This window comes from Mustela lutreola, chromosome 7, assembly GCF_030435805.1.
Source record: "Mustela lutreola isolate mMusLut2 chromosome 7, mMusLut2.pri, whole genome shotgun sequence".
Lineage (NCBI taxonomy): Eukaryota > Metazoa > Chordata > Mammalia > Carnivora > Mustelidae > Mustela > Mustela lutreola.
Genome location: NC_081296.1, coordinates 124,932,256 through 124,954,268, shown reverse-complemented (window position 1 = coordinate 124,954,268; position 22,013 = coordinate 124,932,256). Strand labels below are relative to the sequence as shown.

At 41.5% G+C, this 22,013-nt stretch overlaps 1 protein-coding gene across 5 annotated transcripts in view; it reads left to right on the top strand.

Moving 5' to 3' along the window:
* The window catches only part of TDP1 (tyrosyl-DNA phosphodiesterase 1), an 87,506-nt gene that overhangs the window by 26,572 nt on the left and 38,921 nt on the right, over nucleotides 1-22,013 (top strand). For all 5 annotated transcript variants that reach the window (XR_009355767.1, XM_059182525.1, XM_059182522.1 and 2 more), the window contains 2 exons: nucleotides 1,387-1,453; nucleotides 3,019-3,126. Coding sequence is in view for 4 of the 5 variants with exons in the window: in XM_059182525.1 (XP_059038508.1) it covers nucleotides 1,387-1,453; nucleotides 3,019-3,126 (175 nt within the window). In the remaining variant the exon portion in view is untranslated. The remainder of the gene's footprint in view (nucleotides 1-1,386; nucleotides 1,454-3,018; nucleotides 3,127-22,013) is intronic.

Sequence of the window (22,013 nt, the reverse complement as noted above, 5' to 3'; positions counted from 1 at the left end):
ACTTGGTTAAGGCTTGGAGTATAACGTATCAGCCCATTTGTTGCTACCTAATGGCAAAGCCAAAATTATTTCGCTGAGGCTTGAGACATGGTGATGTTTTAGTTTTAGTTGGTTTTTGTCTTTTCCTTTCTCCTCTGCTGTTAGACCAGATTCATTCAAAATGTACTTTTTAATGGGGAAGAACAAGGTATTTTCCATAAAACTATTTCATAACTGGCTCTGAATACGTTTTTAAGTTATTTGCAGTAGAGGATACGACATACCTTATGATGATTCAGAAATTTAAAGCCCTTTTTGGATATAGATTATTTATGGAGAGGTTCCAACATGTGTTTAGAAATTCACTGGTGAATCTGCAATAGAACTTTTCCTCCTTTCAAAGATGAACAAAAACTGGCTACTAATTGTATTTCCACTTGGAACTGTATCTCTACTTTCTATGCAGGAATATGGCATTTAGAATTACTTTTTAAAAACAACTGTTTACCGGACTTTTTTTTTTTTTTAAGATTTATATATTTGAGAGCGACAACAGGAGGAGGAGAGGGAAGGGGAGAGAGAGCAAGAATCTTAGGCACACTCCCTGTTGAGCATGGAGCCCAACACAGGCCCTAGTCTCATGACCCTGAGATCATGACTGGAGCTAAAACCAAGTCAGACACTTAACCAACTACCACCCAGGTGCCCCTGTACATTTTAACTTAAATTTAGAGATGACTATTCCGTCTGTAAGAATGTTTAGCTAATACAAACTCTGTTTGGAAATATTAGAAAATAAGAGGTAAAGGAAGCAGGAGGACTGAGTTTTCATCTTAGTGTGCCTTCCCAGGTATCCTGCTCTTGGGCAAAAATGGAGATGCTCCAGACCACCTGCATGAGAACTGTAGGATAGGCCAGAGTTCTTTTTTTTTTTTTAGATTTTATTTATTTATTTGACAGACAGAGATCACAAGTAGGCAGAGAAAGAGGAAGGGAAGCAGGCTCCCCGCCAATGTGGGGCTTGATCCCAGGACTCCGAGACCATGACCCGAGCCAAAGGCAGAGGCTCTAACCCACTGAGCCACCCAGGCGCCCCTCGGCCAGAGTTCTTAATGCAGTTTTTCAAAAACCTTCGAATCTGTGCTGTTATTGATATGTAAATTACCACCTCTGAGTGATTAAATAGTGCCTCTTTTCAGATTGTAAACATGTACCATTTAACATGTATCCCTAAGTAAGGAAACCCCATAATGGAACATACCTAATACAAGTGTAGACTTTTTCTTTCAAAGAACCATTTCATAAGACGAAATAGGAAGTGGTATTGTTTTTTCAGTGTTTACTGTAGATTCTTAATGAAAGATCCTAAAATTATTTTCTATAATACTTGTTTTTTTCTTTTAAAAGCTGGGGGCTCTCTTCCCTATAGCATCCAGACAGCCGAAAAACAGAATTGGCTCCATTCCTATTTTCAGTAAGTAATTGGTTTAGAATGCTGCTATTGCTTCTTTAGGAATAAGAATGTTATTTATGTCAGTCTGTTCTTTTAAAAAAGAACCTTATATAATACAGCTGTATTTTTTCATCGACATATGTTAGTGATGGAAATAACTTAAAACAAGGTTTTGAACATTATTTGAAATAGGTTTTTAATACCAAAGAATGAATCTGATCTGTGAGGTTTGTATTTAAATATTGGCACTCAAAGAAAAAAAATAAAGATGATTATGGGTAACTTAGAATTTATGTAAGCAGTGTTTTAAAAAAAATGTTATTTGAGTATAATTGACACACAGGAGTGCATTAATTTCAGGTGTACGGCATAGTGTTTCAGCCGCATTTAGCTCCTATTTCCAGATTATAGTTCTTCTGTCTGCACATGAACACCCTGCGTGACTGCGGGCTTGCTGAGGGCCGACTCTACAGCACTCTTTCTTCAGGACATGGGCTCAGACTTGGTTTGTTGTAAGGGTTCAGTATATGGTTGAATGAACAGGGGAAAAGATTGTGATTTGTCCTCCTCTTGTTCCACTATGCATACTGCATGTTCTAGGCCATTGCACTTCCCTGCTGGCTCCAGGCATTTATTACACTTGATGGCTGGAAACAAAGGCAGGTTGCATGTTAGTAGATTGCAGGCTAATTCAGTGTGTCTTTGAGGGCCCGTTGGGAGATTATTCCCTACAGAGAATATTTCTTTATATTGAGCTCCTTTCCCAGGTCATTCAAGTGAATTTAATGATCGAGGGGATGGTCTACCTAATCCTAGCTTTGGTCTCAGCCTCTTCCCTTTGCAAGCAAGGATGGTTGCCTCATGATGTAGGTCCTTTTTTCCTGTAGAACTCAGTTCCTGCAGTACTGGCAAGTAAATGTCAGCCTTGGACTGAAGTGTTTCTGAATTACGCCCCCCCCCCCATTTTTTTAAGATTTTTATTTACTTGACAAGAGAACACAAACAGGGAGAGCAGCAAAGGGAGAGGGAGAAGCAGGCTCCCTGCTGAGCAGGGATTCCCGATGCAGGGCTTGATCCCAGGACCCTGAGATCATGACCTGAACTGAAGGCAGGTGCTTAACCCACTGAGCCACCCAGGCACCCCATCCTGCTTTTCAACATTGTTTTAATGTTCATCCTGTTGGCATTTTTCCCATTTTGTACTTACTTTGAACAAACTTTTCCTGAGCCTGTACTTGGTAATACACTATGGGAGCCCTATTCCTCCTTTTAAGGAGCTCATAGTCCATGTAGGAGACAAGACATGCAAACGTGCAGTTGAAAGCACAACAGAAGTAATAGACATGAGTATATACATGTCTCATTGGCAAAAAAAGTTGGGGGGGAGGCTAAATAAATACCAAAAGGCTACAGTGCTTTATTACCCTGCTCTCTAAGCAGAGTTTAATAAAACACCAAAGTTCCCGTCACAGAACTATGTACGTACTGTTTAGATTACAGGATTTTGCTTTCCATGAAGTTTCCTAATACTAGGATTTTGACAGATTTATATTTTCTTACTAGTAATGGGTCTTTTCTGTCACTAGCAAATGGTCGGCTGACACATCTGGCCGCAGCAATGCTATGCCACATATTAAAACATATATGAGACCCTCTCCAGACTTCAGTCAAATTGCTTGGTTCCTTGTCACAAGGTAAGTAATCCTTATAGTCTTGATGGGAAGAACTTTTAAAAATGTGTTAGTAACTCTTGTTCTGAATACCGAATGGGTTTCCAAAAAGTGGTTTTGTAAATTGTCATCTAGTTTTCAAGTGTGTGTGTGTCTTCTGAGCCTTATTTAAGAGTCTTATGACTTACCCTTTCTAGTGCCTGTAATCACTGCCTGATTTTATGAGTCTTGATATTTATAAGGTTTGTATAAAGTCGGCATTTACTGTTGTTACTTAATATTCAATAGTAGGAATGAGGCAAGTTAACATTCAGGGTAAATACAGAACAAAAATGATATGGTAAAACTAGTATTCCTTAATTACTTTCTCTTAGATAATTAATATTTGGCTAATCCAGTCTCTTAAGTATTTCTTAAACATCTTTATTAAATAATTAACATTTTAAGTTTTACTTATTTAGTGTGCAATCTAATGATTTAGTTGTATACTCTCAGAATTGTGCAACGAACACTATGATTTCAGAATTTTCATTACTGCCTATAAGAAATGCCTTACCTACTAAGCATTCTTGTGTCTATAGCAAGGTATATTGCTATGCTCTTAGAAAAAGAGAACTGACTCCTAGTTTGACCAAACACCATTAGGCATCTCTTACTGATTTAGTAACACAATTGATGTCATTAGTAATAATTAAGGTATGACAGTAATTTCTTTAATGAAAAAACTTTGAAACAAAAGTTTAAAAATACAAAGAAACTCTTAAGCCAGTTAGAAACAAAACCAAGTTCTTTCCCTAGCTTATGGAAATTAGTGGTTACACTTTTCACCTCCTCAGGACAAGGAACTGTGTGACGTGAACAGTGTTAGGGGTATACATCAGATGCAAGAGTGGGCTTCTGCAAAGTTTTTGAAGCACAAAAGTTTTTTCCACTACACTGGAAAGTGTAATGGAAAAACATACAGATGAGTAATGAAGATTTAAGGTGCTCTGTCATTTACTAGCTCTATGAACTTGCAAAATGGACTTAATCCAAGTCTATTTCCTATTCTTTGGGAAAAGTGGCGGTCTTTTGGGGTTGTCGTGAGAGTTCAATGAGATGCTCAAGGCTCCATACATCTGACATAATGGACTGGAGGCCATAATAGCTGGGATTATGCTAGTTCGGGCTTCACCGTCAAGACTCAAGGATGACCAGGGGAGTTGGTACACATTTCTTTGCTGTGTGTCTTTTAAAGAGAAACTTTGGCTGCTGCTTCTTCTTTTTTTTTTTTTTTTTTTTTTTAATATTTTATTTTTTTATTTGAGAAAGAGAGTGAGAGAGACCATGAGATGGGGAGAAGGTCACAGGGAAAAGCAAACTCCCCGTGGAGCTGGGAGCCCGATGCGGGACTCAATCCCAGGGCTCCAGGATCACGACCTGAGCCAAAGGCAGTTGCTTAACCAACTGAGCCACCCAGGCGCCTGAGAAATTTTGGCTTCTGAAGGAGGTTTCTTGGATGTGAGGACCTGAATTAGGTATTTCCTGGGTAGAGAAGTCATTGCCTGAGACAGATAGGTAGTGCCAGGGAGAACAGAGACCTCTAAAATGTATGGCCTGACCTTTTGGGCAAGTTCAATCCCTAGTTGCTTTGGTAAGTATGAGATTGTTGTTAGTCCCTCTCCCAATTTTATTTTAACACACTTAAAGCTAAATTATTTAAATATTCCTGACTTAGTGATGAGAAATTCTCAATGCTAGCTAGCCTTCTACAAAGCTAACCAATAAGTGCATAAATTGGGGTATATTATGGACCCTTGAATGTAATCCAAAGGAACTGGATTTTCAGAGACCACATTTCAGTGTCAACTCACCTGTTCAATAATTGTCTGTTAAGCCAAGTTATTGAGTAAAAAGGAAACTGTACTAAGTTGCAGTATTAAAACCTGGCTTTTTGAATTGCATCTGCCCCATCCTGATGCTTTGTGTGATGGTCACTTCCTGTATACCCTGATGATGAGTCAGTAAAACTAGGTGAATTATCTACCTGCTTGCAATTCTGAAATGCTACCACTGGGAATAGTTGAGTAATAGGCCGTCATTCACCCCACAGGCTAAATGTTTGGTGTTTGTTTACTTACACAACCATTCTTTTGCTTTGTGTTGAGTACCTTAAATTTGATATTTTTCTCAATCTGGTCTGACAGAATTCTCTTGACAGTGTGGGTTATGTTTTAGGGCTCTACCCATTATATGTTCATTTTTTTTTGTATGAGTCAAGGTTCTTCCTGCAATCATGACACTTTGCATGAAGGCTGAACTGAACTTGAAGGCTATACTTCCAACTTTGAGAAAAATCAGATAGGATTTTAACCAATGTAGGAGAAGCCATGTGGAGAAATATATCAATTATTTGGTAAAAGTGGTCTTATCTAGCGTCATGTTATCCTGCTGGGAAAACTGTTGCCTAGAGAAATGTAGCCATGAGTCTCTTTATACGTCCCTGGAAAAGTTGAATTTACTGTTTATTTGGGGATCGTTTTCCTCACGGTGGAGTTAAAAGATGGACGTACTTCACTAAAGTTGGGTGTTTATTGATCCTATTTTAAGGGCATAAAGTGAGGTTGAGTTTAACACTGAGTAATCCTTGTCTAAAGGCAGAGTTTTTGTAGTTGAGTATAATGACAACATTTGTTCAGCTCTGGGAATCCAGAACAAGACATGACCCTGTGCCATGCAGAGGCTGCAGGAAGAGATGGGTCCCTGTCCATTAGTTGCTTACCTGTGTCAGGATCTGATGAAAGCACCCTCAGAAATGTATTATCCGGTTGGGGGTGGGGTCGAGATGGGTCAGAGACCTGCTAAAGGTAAGGCAGTGGTATCGCAAGTAGGGCTGGAAGTATGCCTGAGAGTAAACCAGATGGACTGGAAGGGACTCTGAGCAGAGGGGTGCAGAGGCCACGGAGCTGGAAAAGTACATGGGGTTTTCAGGGAACATCTGAGTGAAGCTGCAGCTAAATGAGAGAAAAAAGATTCACGAAGCTTCAGAATGGATTTTCTCAAGCCAGAGCACCCTGTGTTCTTAAGTCCAGAAAGCGTCCACTGTCTATTCACTTCGTATCTGCTGTTTTGTATTCTGTGAATAACTGCTTATTCATTACTAAATTCTGACTCAGAAGTTAATTTGTTAAGAATTTGAAGTTTGTCATGGATTTGTGGCTTCTAATTTCATTCTGGAATACCTAGACTGAAAACTATCAACTTACCAAAATATACAAAAAATTAAAACAATTACTTGGCAATTTCAATATACCAGACACTGTTCTAAGTGCTTTTGTGTTCATTTAGTTTTCACAGCTGCTCCATGAGAACTTGGAGAATGGTTAAGTAGGCTGCTCATAGGCAAATAGTAGTAAGTTATGGAAGCAGGATTTGAACCCAAGGAATTTGACTTCACAGCTGGTGCTCTTCACTTTGGCTTTCTAATGCCACTCTTAACAGCTATTTTCTGTGTATACCTATTTTCTGTGAAGACCAGTCAAAAGAAACTGCATCACTTTACTTTGATTGTGATATGAAAAAAAAAGAAAAATCCACATAGCATCCCCGTATTGAGGTATGTCTGACATAACTGAAGTAATAATTTAGAAAATACTTAGAGCCCATTCTCAGCCCTTCTACAATAAGGAAAGCTGTAGATCCAAAATAAGAGACATCTACCAGGAACTCCATTTTGTTTCTTGGTTTGCCACCTTCTCTCCAAGTCAGAACATCCCAAACTGAGCTCTTATGTAGAAGGATATTTCCTTCCTAACATCTATCTTGACCCTGGTGGCACCTGCCCCCTCTTTTATCCTCAGGCTTACAGCCCAGCCATCCTCTTGCTATTCCTTCCTTTGAGCATTCTGCAGCATTTTCTGCAGTCCTTCCTCTTGTGAATGCGGGGCACTCGGGATAAAAACATAAGCATCAGGACACCTGGGTGACTCTGTCATTTAAGCGCCTGCCTTCAGCTCCCATCATGATCCCAGAGTCCTAGGCTCAAGTCTTGCACTGGGCTCCTTGCTCAGCCGGGAGCTTGCTTCTCCCTCTGCCTGCCTCTCCCCATCCTCGTGTGCATGTGCGTGTGTGCAGTTGCTGATGAATAATATCTTTTTAAAAATAATAAGAAGCTTCTTAAAGGCACTACCTAAATCTTATGTTCGATGTTAGAAGCCAGACACAGAAGTAATTAAAACAGGAAGAGAGTGATTCTGTGCTTGAGTTGGGCATGTGGATGCTTTGGAGGATAATCAAAGCCTGTTCATCCTTAAAGTCTCTCAGACGTTACTTTTCTGATATATGAAATTACCGAGTCAGGTACTGCCTGGACTTGTGAAGTGATTGCCTCTCTGCCATCCCATCACTCAGAGGGTCCACTTCCCAGGCCACCTTTCCTTTCCTAGTTGTTGATGCCCATTCACCTTTCAGAAGCATGAATTTTTCTCACTGTCTCATGTTCAGGTTCCCCCCACTTCCTGTGTACTAGTATCTAGAGATCTCCTTGGCATTGTGACCCTAATCATACCATTTCCTCCTTTCTTATTCTTTGTTCTCTAACATGAACTACCAGAAGCAACTTCCTGTGCCCCAGTAATCACCCTACCAGCAGCCCTCTCCTGATCCCTCTGTCTTTACTTTCTGCCTTTCCAGTTGCTGCCCACCTCCCAAGAATTGCCTCAGGTCTGGTGTCCTCTCTTGGGGACTCTGCCACCCTCCTGCCAACTTCTCTCTCGTCCACATCCTTAGAGCACTGATGAAGGTTCCACCACTGGAGCCTGTGGCTCCTACATCATTGTCTTGTCTCTTCTTGCAGAGAAGTTTATGAAAGCATCTGGATCCAAACCTCAGATCCCTTATGTGCACAGCAGCTGTAAGGGTGAGTGAGGGGCCACACTCAGTGATGTGCTCCCCAGGCTACAAGAAGTCCACAGTGTAAGTTTGTTGCGATAAAGTATAGTGAAAGAACTAGAAATGGAAGTAAAATCGTAATACAGGCGCTAAAGTTACTAGTGACAGTCTAGTATGACCACTGTGTGTGACCTTCTCAGCCACTGGAATGAGAGCATTTTTATCAACCCTTTATGCACACGTATCTGTTGTTTCTTTGAAACACTGTGTCCCAGGCAGGGCCCTCTCTTCTGTGCTCCCACATCATGTTATGAAACACACCTGCCTAACACATGCTGCCCCTCCTCTCTCAAAGAGTCCAAATTCTGTTTCCTCAAAGGCCCAGTTTAAAATTTACAGCAGGGACATCTGGGTGGCTCACTCACTTGAGCGTCTGACTCTTGATTTTTGGCTCAGGTCATGACACCACGGTCAGAAGATTGAGCCCCGAGTGGAACTTCTCCATCTGCGGGGAGTCTGCTGGAGTCTCTCTCTCCCTCTGCCCTTCCCTCGCTTGCACACTCACTTGCACGCACTCTCTGTCTCTAATCTTCAAAATGTACAACTGTTAAAGGATGTGTGGTGCTGCTTATAACACTAGTACCCTTGCTTTGAAGGGCCTTTGAAACAACTTCCCTGTTCAGTTTGTGCGCCAGTGTTTACTTGCTTTACTCTGTCCCAGTAACCAGTGATCAGCTCATGCAGGTCTGGTACCAAGTCATCCTCTTAAGTAGCCATAATATTCAGAGTGCATTTCTTGAATGCCAGTGGTATGCCAGGCAGAGAGAACACAGGGTGACACAGTATGACCTCCATTTCTTCCTTCAAGAAGTCTGGGTTGTGAGTAGCAAGAATTAAATGGAACACAGTTATTGTTAAACACTCAGGACACTAGTAAAGCCGTATGGAGCTCAAGACGCTGTATTTTCACTGAAAGCTTGAGACCATGAGCGATGTGCCCAGCAAGACCCGCCCTGTGTCAGGCACTGCTCATACTGTGGGGAACAAGAGCGACAGAGAACCTGTCCTAATAGCTTTCATTTTAGCTCGAGCAGGGTGGGAGAGGCCGACTGTATACAAACGAGTGAGTGTGCAATAGCAGACGAGGACTGGAAACAACAAAATGGGGTGATGTTAGAGTATGTCTGGAGGGAACAGGGGTCTGCTTGACCTAAAGGTGGGGTTAGGCCCTCAGTTGTGGAGTGTGTGGAACATTGGAACAGCCCAGTGCAGCCATGCAGAAGCCAGGCCAGAGCATACAGGGCCTTAAAGGCCAGAATAAGAATTTTATTCTAAGTGCTGTGGAAGTCATTTGAGAGTTGAACAGTGGAAGGACATCTGATATGTGTCTTTTAAAGATAATCCAGGCTGTTGGGTGGTGAGTGGATTGTGGGAAATGAGTAGCTGCTTGTGGGCCAGCTGGGAAGCAAGGAGAAATTATGGCCACTTAGATAGCAAAGGTGAGCATTTGTGGGGAAGAGCAGGTGGGTATGGGCTCTGTGAATGAGGGGTGGTACTGTCTGTAGAGCACATACCCCAAAATCTCTCTTGAGGAAGGGCAGTCAGGATGGTGGGAAGAGCATGGTTTTGGAGTTATACAGACCCAAATCCAAATTTTAGTTCATCCCCTTAACATTTATGAATTAATAAACTTCGCCAAGTTTATTAACTGAAGAGGCTTTAACCCACTGAGCCCACCCAGGCGCCCTGTCCTGAGACTTCTAATCACCTTGGAGAATCTTCAGTGAAATGTCAGTCCCTGGGTCGGAGACTTTTAAAAAGTTATTTCTGAGGCGCCTGAGTGGCTTAGTAGGTTAAAGCTCTGCTTTCTGCTCGGGTCATGATCTCAGCGTTTTGGGATCAAGGAGCCCCACATCGGGCTCTCTGCTCAGCAGGGAGCCTGCTTCCCTCTCTCTCTCTCTGCCTGCCTCTCTGCCTACTTGGGATTGCTCTGTCAAATAAATAAGTAAAATCTTCAAAAAAAAAAAAAAAAGTTACTTCTGCTCTGTGGGGATAAGAAAGGGGCAAGAGAGAGACTTAACCTTCATTGAGCAGCTGTCATGTGGAAAGTTCTAGCACTTTCCCTGTGTTGTTTCATTTAGCCAGCACAGGAGCCTGTGAGGTGGTTGTGTCCCTTCCACAGACAAGGAATAGGACTACAGAGCTGAGGACTCTCTCCATTACGCACCAAGTATCTGCACACTGTGGGCAAATCTGCCAACTCCAGGCATAGGGATAGAAGGATAAGCGAAAGTGCAGTTCATGCTCTCCAGGCATTTATGTTAGAACAGAAGCGGTTTTATAAACAACTTGTAGTTTAATTGCAGTTATTTAATTGCAATTGTAATAATTTTGAGTATTCTACATACATAGATTTTCACCCAGCAAGGCCTGAACTGTCCTTCAGGTCTCAACTCAACATGATGGAGACTCTCCTTGCTTCCTTAACTGGCGCCTTCCATAACATTCTGGGCCTCCTGCTTGGTCACTTTTCTTTCCGTCAGTGTGACATGTCTCCCTCCACACCTGACATGTAGGGGTGGTCAGTAACAATTTGTTAACAAGGAAGCTAGTGGTGTCCAGGATTGAGGCTGTGATCGTCAAAGTGCTGCCTAGACTTTGTGCAGAAGTGAATGTGGAAGGTGCTTCACATGCTTCCTATGTTTGGGGTGTAGTGGGAGATGGGAGTGGTCATTGTCATCCATATGGAAGTTGGGAAATGGAACTGTTTTAGTGGGAGAACGGTCACTTTGAGTGCAAATTGACTTATGGTGAGAGTGTCACATGGAATTGTCTGTTGTACTCAGAAGTTTGGTGCAGTTGGTATGCTTTGGAGTTTTCTTTAGAACTAATTATTGACACCCTGAGCCTTCGTGGCATTTTTAGGGGCGAGGGTAGCAAAAGGCTGATGTCTTGGGAATTGAGAAACCTCAGGAACTACATAACAAGCGGGCTTTTCACACTTACCAGTGTTCCATTACCAAACAAAAGAATTAGACCCTGAGTCGAAGAACAAGTGGTCACCATCCTTCAGAAATAATCTTCCTTCTACCTAAGAGAAGTGTTACACGTTCTATTTGGACGTCACAGAACTTAACCTTTCATTCAGCCTATACTGAGCATCTACTGTGTACCAGCCACTTTTCCAGGTGCTGGGGGTACAATTATATAAAATAATCCTTGACTTTATTGTGGTGGGAGTTACCAAAAAAGTAAATGTGTATGTATCAGGTAATAAGTGCTGTAGAGAAAAACAAAGTAGAATAATTCAGGTGCATTGTCTTTTACTCAGAATCCTTCTGACTAGATGTAGTTCAGTACTTAGAGTTTAGAAAGACAACATGGTACAGGCTGTACTGTGGTAGGCATTACAAGTAGCCTCATGTCTGTTTAGGTCAACTTTTACCACCAAATGAGCTAAGTGGTTTTTTTGCCATTAAATGAGTTAAGTAGAAGCTTAATTTTGAATTTGGTTCAGGTTCTTTTTAGGTTCAGAGCCAACATTTAATGCTTACTACCAGATCCAGACACTGTTCTAGTCATGCTTCATACACACAGACACACCCCCCACCCGTAATCCTCAGTCTTCTGCATGTAGCTGTTAATCCTCTCTCTGGGGAAGGGAACTGAAGAACAGGGAGGTTACAGGGGCCTAAGAACCCTCCACACCCTCTAGCCCTGTACTGTTGAGTGGTGAGTGGTTGGGTCGAGGATGGAGGCTGCTCATTAAATAGGATGGTCAGGGAAGGCCTCACTGACATGGAGACATTTAAGGAGGAAGTGAGCCTTGGGATGGATAGCTGAGGGAAAACATTCTGGGCAGAGAAGCAGAGGTGGGGATACACATGCTTGTGCTCGTTGTGTTTGAGAAGAAACAAAGTGGTGGTGTTGGAGTGCGAAGGTAGGGCAGACTGTCCTTTACGTGCTTTCAAGGCAGAGTTGCCATTGCCTTCATGTCTCCTGTGTTTCCTAAAGCTTTTAGTCCTGGGTCTATGGAAAGCAGTCCTGTGTGGATGTATTTTACAATTTGCATTGATTAGAACAATTAAGTACTTTTTAAAAATATATCTTGTTACAGATGTTCCATTAGGCTTTCTGGAATAAGACATGGTTTTAATGTTGTAGCTTATACTCAAATAATGGGTTTCTCAACAGAGCACTGTTGGCATTTTGGTCAAAATAGTTTTGTCCTGTGAGTTGTCCCATGTATTATAGGGTATTTAATAACCTGGCCTCACATAGCAAATGCCACATCATGGTAAAAGCAAAAAAAACAAACATATATTTCTAAATACCCAGTAGATTCCGCCCTGTTGGATAGTATCAGTCATCATTCAGAACTTATGAATAACTGATTTATGAATGCTGCTATCCTTTCATTTAATACATTTTCCTACTTGAGAGAGTGAGACATAGTTATACCGACAACCACAGATTCTCGTCCAAATGAAGTGATAATGTCTAGCAAATATAACCATCAACAAAGTGGCAGACAGATTATGTCTTAAGAATTGGATTTTAGCAAAAGACAAAAATATCAAAAGCTACATAAATTTAAGTTTTTGTCCCTTTTCTACTTTGTATATTACCAGTCCATGTTAAGAATTATATTTGATTAATAACTCCTTAAGTCCAACAAAATTAAAACAAGTTGACCAGAAAAAAGTAACAGTAATAAGCAAGATGGATGATAAGCAATACAGATTTTGACTCTGACATGATGAGAATTTTTCTTAATAATTGAGATTCATACATCAAAAAAGTATTGTCCTTCAAGATGGTCACCTTTTGAAACTAAGTAGTTTTACCAAAAAAACTGCCATTGCTCAAATTTTTTTGTCACTCAAGAATTTCCTTTGATGTGAATTTAAGGCACATTAACAAGCATTGGTTTTTTTTAACTTATTTTTATAAATTTTTTTGAAGGTTCATTTATGGAGAGTGCACAGCAGGGGGAGGAGCAGAGAGAGAGGAGAAGCAGATGTGCTTAGTGCAGGGCTTGATCCCACAACCCTGAGATCATGACCTGAGCCAAAACCACAGATCAGATGCTCAACATACTGAGCCACCCAGGCACCCCCAGCATTGTTTCTTAAATAGGCACTGTTCAGTTTTTGGCCATGGGTTAGTTTTCTATTTTCTGTTGATGTGTAATAAGTTACCAACAAACTAAGCTTAAATAAAACTGCAGATTTATTATCCTCCATTTTCTGTGGGTCAGGAGTCTGGACACAGTCCTCTGCACAGGATCAAGGTGTGAGCCAGGCTATGTATGATCTCCTTTAAGGCCTGGGGTCCTCTGCCAATCCTACAGGTTGTTGGCAGAGCTCTGAGGGTCCTGTGCTCTCGGTGACAGTCCAGGGGCCATTCTTGACTCCACAGTACTTCCTCTGGTTTCTGTGTCATTGCTCTTTGCAGGGGACAGGTCACAACAAAGCTGTTTGCTTCCTTTTTTTTTTTTTTTTTTAAGATTTATGTATTTTAGAGAATGAGTGTGCAGGAGAAGGGGCAGAAGGAGAGAAAAACTCAAGCAGGCTTTGCTCTGAGCCCAGAGTCTGACATGGGCCTCAGTCTAACAACCCTGAGATCATAACCTGATCTGAAACTAAGTGGGATGCTCAATTCACTGCACCACCCAGGCACCCCAATGCTGTTTGCTTCTTTGAAGTCTGTAGGGGAATCTGTTCTCAGGAAGGAACCCCACTTCCTCTTTTCAGGCTGCACCTGATAAAATCAGGTTCACCCATAGTCATCCCAAGCTTTTTGATAAACTCAGTTTATTAGTAACCTGATCATGGAATGAAATCCCATCATGTTCACAATTTCGCTCATGCTCAAAGGGAGAGGTTTCTACCAGATGGGTACATCGGGAGCAAGGGCAGGAATCTTGGGGGCCATCTTTCAATTCTGCCTTCCATAGGATTCATTGGTATTTATTACACTTAGATCCTTCTGTCCTATTCCCCAACTTGGAGTTGAAAATAATTTCTTACTGTTCTCAAAATTGAGATTTATTTTTCATAGTTAGGCAAAATTACCCTTGAACATATTTAAAAGACTGAACCTCAGCATCCAAAGGCTATTTGAGAAAAGAAATTCTATAATTATCTTGAGGCAAAGGAGGAGGCTGCTTTATTGGAGTGAAAGAGTAACTCCGCAGTGTGATTGCTTTGGAGAACCACACTGACCAGCATATGTAGAGCTGTTTAAAGTAAATCTTTTGAAAGACAAGTAGAAACCCAAAAGATCTAATTTCCTAATCTGGGAGTGGGGAGAGGGAAGACCCTTATCACCTTAGAAGTACCCTTCACTTGATGCTTCCAGTGTATACATACTGTCTTATTACGTGTCATTTCTCTGCCCATTGTAAGTAGAGGACATTGACTTTGTGCTCATGGGGACTTTGTTTACCCCATTGATATTCAGATCAGGGACTGAACTCTTATAAAAACACTAGCTTTACTACAGTTCTCATTTTCCCTTATCTTTCTAAATATACATGAATCACAAAGTTTTGGGACACCCAGCTGGTTCAGTCGGTTAAGCATCTGCTTTCAGCTCAGGTCATGATCCCAGAGTCCTGGGATCAAGTCCTGCGTCGGGCAGAATCCCTGCTCAGCGGGGAGCCTGCTTCTCCCTCTGCCTGCTGCTCTTTTTCTCTCTCTGACAAGTAAGTAAAATCTTTAAAAATAAATAAATAAATAAAAATTTTATAAATCCAGTTTTTTTTTTTTAATTAACATATAATGTATTATTAGCCCCAGCAGTATAGGTCTGTGAATCACTAGGTTTACACACTTCACAGCATTCACCATAGCATATACCTTCCCCAATGTCCATAACCCCACCACCCTCTCCCTACCCGCCTCCCCCCGGCAACCCTCAGTTTGTTTTGTGAGATTAAGGGTCTCTTATGGTTTGTCTCCCTCCCGATCCCATCTTGTTTCATTTATTCTTTTCCTACTCCCAAACCCCCCACATTGCCTCTCAACTTCTCTTATCAGAGAGATCATATGAAAATTGTCTTTCTCCGATTGACTTTTTTCACTAGGCATAATACCCTCTAGTTCCATCCACGTTGTTGCAAATGGCAAGATTTCATTTCTTTTGATGGCTACATAGTATTCCATGGTACATATATACCCCGTAGTTGCAAATGGCAAGATTTCATTTCTTTTGATGGCTACATAGTATTCCATGGTACATATATACCACATGTTCTTTATCCATTCATCTGTTGATGGACATCTAGGTTCTTTCCATAGTTAGGCTATTGTGGACATTGTTGCTATAAACATTCAGGTGCACGTGCCCCTTTGGATCACTACATTTGTATCTTTAGGGTAAACACCCAGTGGTGCAATTGCTGGGTCATAGGGTAGCTCTATTTTCAACGTTGTGAAGAACCTCCATGTTGTTTTCCAGAATGGTTGCACCAGCTTGCATTCTCACCAATAGTGTAGGAGGGTTCCCCTTTAAAAAAACAAACAAACAAACACAAAGTTTTAATATTCTCTCTGTCATTATATGTTGAGATTGAGGTTCTGACTGAAAGCCTTTTGCATAGACCCTGGGTTAGGTTTTACTGTATAGTTGCCATATCACCGAGAATTCTAATTTCTGCACCAAAACCATTTTTAATGAAGTCTCTACTTTATTGAACTGTATGCTTTAGAAGTATTCTACTTTAAGAGAAAATGAGCTTGTAATCCTACACTTTTCCTGCTAAAATATTCATCCTGTTGGAAACTTTTGTTTAATGTCTTGTTTTCAGACCAGCAGTTACCATGCCTGGCATAGCACCTGGTCTATAGCAGCCCAGAAATTTTTGAGTGAATAGATATTCCCTATAAAATGCAGTTACCAATCATTTGCTCACTGTTTCTCAGATTCTCAGTTTTTCTTTTTGTACTGTCCAGAATGATTATACTTCTCCTGAAGGTCTATTTCAAGTGTTCCCCTTTGAAAATTTTTCTAGCTCAGCAGACTGAATTCCTTGTTTTCCCTGTTGTGTGTTTGTAGCACTTTTTGTTTAGTCTTTATCTACATGTTCCTTCTTAATTATTTCTGGGTTCCTATATCTCCATACAATAGGAACTGCTTGAGAACAGGTGCCAGGTTTTATTGATCTTTAGATCCTCAACATCTGACTCTGCACAGCATTATCATTAACGACTTATACATACTTGAATGAGAGCCTTACAGAATGTTCCAGTAGGTAATGCATGCACAGAATAGGAAAAGGGTAGATGGAAAAAGTTTGTCTTCCCATTCCCCAGCCATCCTGCTCCTCTTCCTCAGACCACTACTACTAGTTGCTTGGGTTTAAGAGCTTTTAACCCTATGACTCATCAAACCCAGGTATCTCAGAGGCTGGGTGATCTTACCTCGTCAATGTCCTGTGGAGGAAATAACACTGGGATGGAGTCCAAACATCATACTCTAGTTTGCAGTTGTCCCTTATAGCCTTGCCACATAAATTTGGGGAAAATCCTTTATAATCTGGTTTTATCTTCTTTATGGAGTGTTGTGAGGATGATGCTGGAAAACATGTGCGGAAGTTACCTACCTCTCTGTATGATGTATTGAACATGAACTGCCTGATTTTCGTGGCTGTTAACAAGGTATTAAGCTCATGTTCATCAGACCTCACAAAACTCAAGAAAGCAGCTTAAAAAGCCTTTGTTTTATTCATACAATAAAGGATACATGACCTAAAGATTTGTATAGTTGGAGCCTTTTCCAGGTTCAATATGTGATTAATTGACAAATTGGTCACAATTATTCTATGAAATAAAGACGAGTACATTCAGCCAGAAATATATTATTCAAAGAAACTTAAAACTAGCATTTACACTTGAACTTAATATGTTATGTTGGCTACCAGTTTTCTCTTTCGTTTGGTTGCTTTTATTTCAGGCTATTTATAGTTTTGATCCTACCATGAAATAATCCTGTATTTGATAGGCAGTTTGTTGTTCTTGAAATTCTGGGCCATGATGACAAACACAGTGTTTGAATTTTACCACAGGACCAAGCGGGCAAGAAGACAAACTTGAAGAAGCAACTTTGGTTAAAAGATAATTCCAAGGACTAATTGGCAAACCCAGTGAGCACAATTAGGAAAGCTGTGCATTGTGGGTGGGCAGAAAGCCTTGGCAAGTTACAGTTGCCTAGCAACTGACAGGCATTGCAGGATAATCGGGGAGAAGCAGAAATGTTGGTGCTGCCACTTTAGGGGAAAACGAGACAAATACTTAACTATAAAACCACCATAGCTTTTTGAGGAAACATAAGGTATGGTACCCTGCTCTGATTTTCAGCATTGCTTTGCAATACTTCTCTAATGTCTGTTCCTTTGGCTCTGAAACAGTCTTTTTTTTTTTTCATCTGTCTGATTTTTTTCTTCTTTTTCTGCAGTGAAAATCAAATTGGGTCACATAAGAAAATATTAGTAGATTCCACTGGCTAGACGTGGTTGCCTGGAACTGTGGCTCCAAAATACTAGCGTTAGTTGGTGTGCCTCATGTACTTTGTCAAAACTTGTGTTATCAGTACCAAAGTCAGCAGATGACTTCCTTTATGCACAGGAGATGACTAGAGAGGTCCTATCCCCACCCTCACTTTCTTGGATTCTGCTACAAGTAGACCAAGGACTCAGAGCATGCCCCTTTTCATGCTCATGGGAGCGTGTCTGGTGGAGCATTATCCCTGATTGGGAAAAAGTCCTGAGCACCCCCAACCTAGGGCCTCTAGACCCTTTGTGCACTTGGACAACTAGTCATGAGTATACCTATCACTTGAGATGAGGAGGTTCTGCACCAGGTTCAGGGCCCCAAAGAAAACCCATTATAAATAATACCAGATACACTCATCATGCTTACTATATATGCTGACCAACTGGTTTTTAGGTTTTTATGGTTTTTGATTTTTTTTTTTAGTATAATTGACACAATGTTACATTGGTTTCTGTTCAACAGTGATTCAACAAGTTTATGCCTTCTGCGATGTTCACCAAGTGCTTTCTTAATTCTAATTTATTTAATCTTCTTAATTAGGAATTACAGAGTAAGGTTCCCGTTTTAGAGACCTGACAGTGGCCTGGTGGCGGTAGAACTAGGATTGGAACCCAAATAGTCTAGAGTATTTCATATGTGTCTGCTCTAGGCTTCGGTTATGGGTGGCGGATAAGGCAGGCATGATCCCTGCCCACAAGGAATTTGTATTCTGGTTGGCGTAGCCCTCTTGTCTTTCTGCATTGGGCTCGGCACTGCTGGCTGAGGTTGTGAGGAAAACACAGCTCAAAAACTTACCACACCATTTCCTTAGGTACTTGCCATGTCTTCCCTCTTCCCTGCTGACCTCCTTTAGCGCTGCTGTGCCAGGCCTTCCCCTGACTCCCCTTCCCCTTCCCTTTAGAATGCTCTGCCTTCCTACCCATTACATTGCCACTGGTTTCTCAGCCCATACAGGTTTTAGTTTCTGCCATAGCAGCCCTTTTGGCCCTTGCGGAGCCTGCTCTGACAGCTGTGAGCCAGTGAGAGCCATGGGGCTGCCTTTTCTCCGCCTGTGAGTGTCCTGCCTCTTGGCTCATTGATCAGATGTTCACTGAGCATCCATTCTGTGCCAGGCTCTGCTGGGGTACAACACTTAAAGCTTCAGTGCTTTCTCCTCCCACTCCCCTTTTTTCTTCCTTGAGAGAATGCACGCTTATACATGGAGTGGTGGGCAAAAATCTTAAGCAGGCTCCATGCTCATTGTGGAGCCTGACATGGGGCTCAATCTCATGATTCTGAGATTATGACTTGAGCCAAAATCAAGAGTTGAATCTTTAACCAGTTAGTTTCAGTGCTCTCTTAAAACATTTGTTTATCCTGGGCATTTAATTTCCACTTATTGGTCAACATCTGGACAGTTGACAGAGGTCTTGAGGACCTAATCCTCTGGCTTCTGCTCATCCAGTCTGTTTAATCCCACCCACAGCCTCCATCTTCTGGATGTTTCTCTTATCCCTTACAGCTGATTGTTGTGTGTATAAACTTTTTTTTTTTTTCACACTTTTGGAGGCCAGAAGTTTGAGATCAAGATGTCAGCAGGGTTGGTTTCTCTTCTAGATGGCCATCTGCTAAATCTGTGTGCACATTGTCTCCACTCTGTCCTCACATCTTTTTACATTTATGTTAACTGGAATTTGATTAAACATTAGCTTCAGGTGTATAATATTAGGATTCAGCACTTTTTTGGTTGTTTTTTAAATATTTTATTTATTTATTTGACAGAAACACAGCTAGAGAGGGAACACAAGCTGGAGGAGTGGGAGAGGGAGAAGCAGGCCTCCAGCCGAGCAGGGAGCCCAAAGTGGGACTCAATCCCAGGACCCAGGGATCATGACCCGAGCCAAAAGCAGACACCTAACAACTGAGCCACACAGGTGCCCCAAATTCAGCACTTCTAGATAACACCAGGGGCTCATCATGAGTGTATGCCTCAATGACTTGGATGGAGCTAGAGAATATTATGCTAAGTAAAATAAGAGGAAGACACATACCATATGATTTCACTCATATATGGAATTCATGAAATGAGCAAAGAAAGGTGGAGGGGAAGCAAACCAAGAAACAGATTCTTTACTGTAGAGACCAAACTGGTGGTTACCAGAGGGGAGATGGGTGGGAGATGGCTAAATTGTTCACTCTATTACTCATCTTTTTTGCCATTTTCAAATACACATTCAGTATCTCTTTCTGTTAACCGTGCTGGGCCTGTGGGCTTGCAGATGTCCCTCAGCCTGGCATATTGATAACTAGATGTAATCCATTAAGAGCTTGATCGATATCTAGTGAGGGGTAGGTAGGTGGTGTGTGTGTGTGTGTGTTCAGGGGAATTTTTTATACTGTAGCAATTAAATGCATCCAGGGTGGTGTTAATAATATGGGTGTCTTTCAGAGGAAAGAGATCTCTTCTGCATTAAGTAATTAGATGAAGCTTCAGAAAGTGGTACTTTTTTGATAGGTCAAGGTGGGTACTTTAGGTAGAAGATGTTTTGGGGGATATGGAGACATCACCTAGGCTGGCATGAAGCCTTGTGTGTGAAGGATGGGCAAGAAGCCTGGCAGTGGATGGGGCCAGGCTTGTGGAACTTGTATGACAGGCATAAGATTTCACTTTTCAGATAAGGATCGCTGAATATTTTTGAAGGAGACAGTGAGATGACTAAGAGTGTTGTGATAATAGTACTGATAAAGATTGTTGTTGATGGCTTTATGATTGACATCCTGTTCTTATGTTGTCATGTGCTCTGAGATATAAATGGAGCAAGTGTTGTCATAGCTATTTTTTTAAAGTAGAAACAGGTACAAGCGTCGAGGCTGCTCATCTAGTAAATGGTTGAACTGGAACTTGAAGCCAGATCTTTTGTTTCTTCTAAGTCATGCTCTTTCTGGAATTAAGTTATGGAGGAGGTTAAAGGAAATAAAAGCATTGAGGCAGAAAAACCTACTGAGTGACTGATATGAAATTCCAAACACAAGACTCTAAAGGTGCAGTGGAATTGAAAAGGTGAGGGGTGTTCACATGGAGAAACGATTACAGAAGAAGCTGAAAGACTCAGAACAGGTTGAGAGGGCAGAAGAAATACAGCTGTGAACATAGCTCTTTAGGGGAGAGAGGCACCATCAGGCTTTGTGGAGCTGGTCACTAACCCCAAGGAGGCTGCTCCTCAAGCTGTCTCAGAAGGTCCTGGTAGAAACCATCCCTGATGGTGCTGTTCATTCTGAGGTTCCCAAAGGCTGAGAAGAGCTCCTGGCAGGCGGCACCGCTGTGGGGCCCAGGCACATAAAGGCAGGGACCTACCTGCACACACTTTTTTGGGAGACCAGGAGAAGACTGTTATTCCAATGGCTTTCCAGGGTCTCTAAGGTAAATTGAACCAGTGCTGGCTGTACTTTGGACTGTAGTGTTAACCGTCTATAAACAGTCCACTGTTGGCAAGCCTTCTTGCTTCTAGGCCATTGCTTCAGCCCTCTGGGCTATTTCTCCATGTGTAAAGCCAGAGACTGGGCTGAAGTAGGGATTTTCATGCCATGTTCCTTGGAGCCCTACCGGTTCTGGAAACTCCTTTCAGAGCCCACTACCACAGTGGGTGGGGAACAGGAACACACATAATTCCTGGTTCACCTAGAGATACTTCTATCTGCTTTAAATGTTTCCTTTGAACAAAGTACTCTCTAGATTTTTATTTTTTTAAAGACTGAAAAGCCACTATGGTAATCTCCTAAGCCCATCTCACATTTTACAGGTTTAAGTATTAATACTTCCCAAACATCACCTGTTGTTTTTTCAGTAAACTAGGAACTTTCACCAAATTGTTTCATTCATTTGTCATTATTAACCAGGAAGTGAACAAATGATGTTAAACCCCATATTATAGATGAAAAAGTGGCACCCAAAAGACGTAACCCCAAGGTAGTAACTGGCCAAAATCAAAAGTTAAATCACGAGTTGATTGCTCTTTGCACTTCTTTATGTTACCTTTCCTCTAGAGGTGGACCAGAATAATGGAATATGTCAGTAGAAAACGAGATAGTAAACAGTTTTTGGTTATCAGCATGGTTGCTGTTAAACACTCACTGAAATTCTTTGGTAGGATGTTCCAAATACCAGTTTTGACCTGAAATTGACAAAGCAAATTTGATTCTGCTTGACAGTATGTTTTGTCCTTTTGGATTCGGGATACTGTTATGATGACTTCTTTTTTTTTTTTTTTAAGATTTTTATTTATTTATTTGACAGAGATCACAAGTAGTCAGAGAGGCAGACAGAGAGAGAGGGGGAAGGAAGCAGGCTCCCTGCTGAGCAGAGAGCCCAATGCTGGGCTTCGATCCCAGGATCCTGAGATCATGACCCAAGCCGAAGGCAGAGGCTTAACCCACTGAGCCACCCAGGCGCCCCTGTTATGATGGCTTCTAAAGCCCATGCAGTTCCATTTATGGGATCAAGGATAG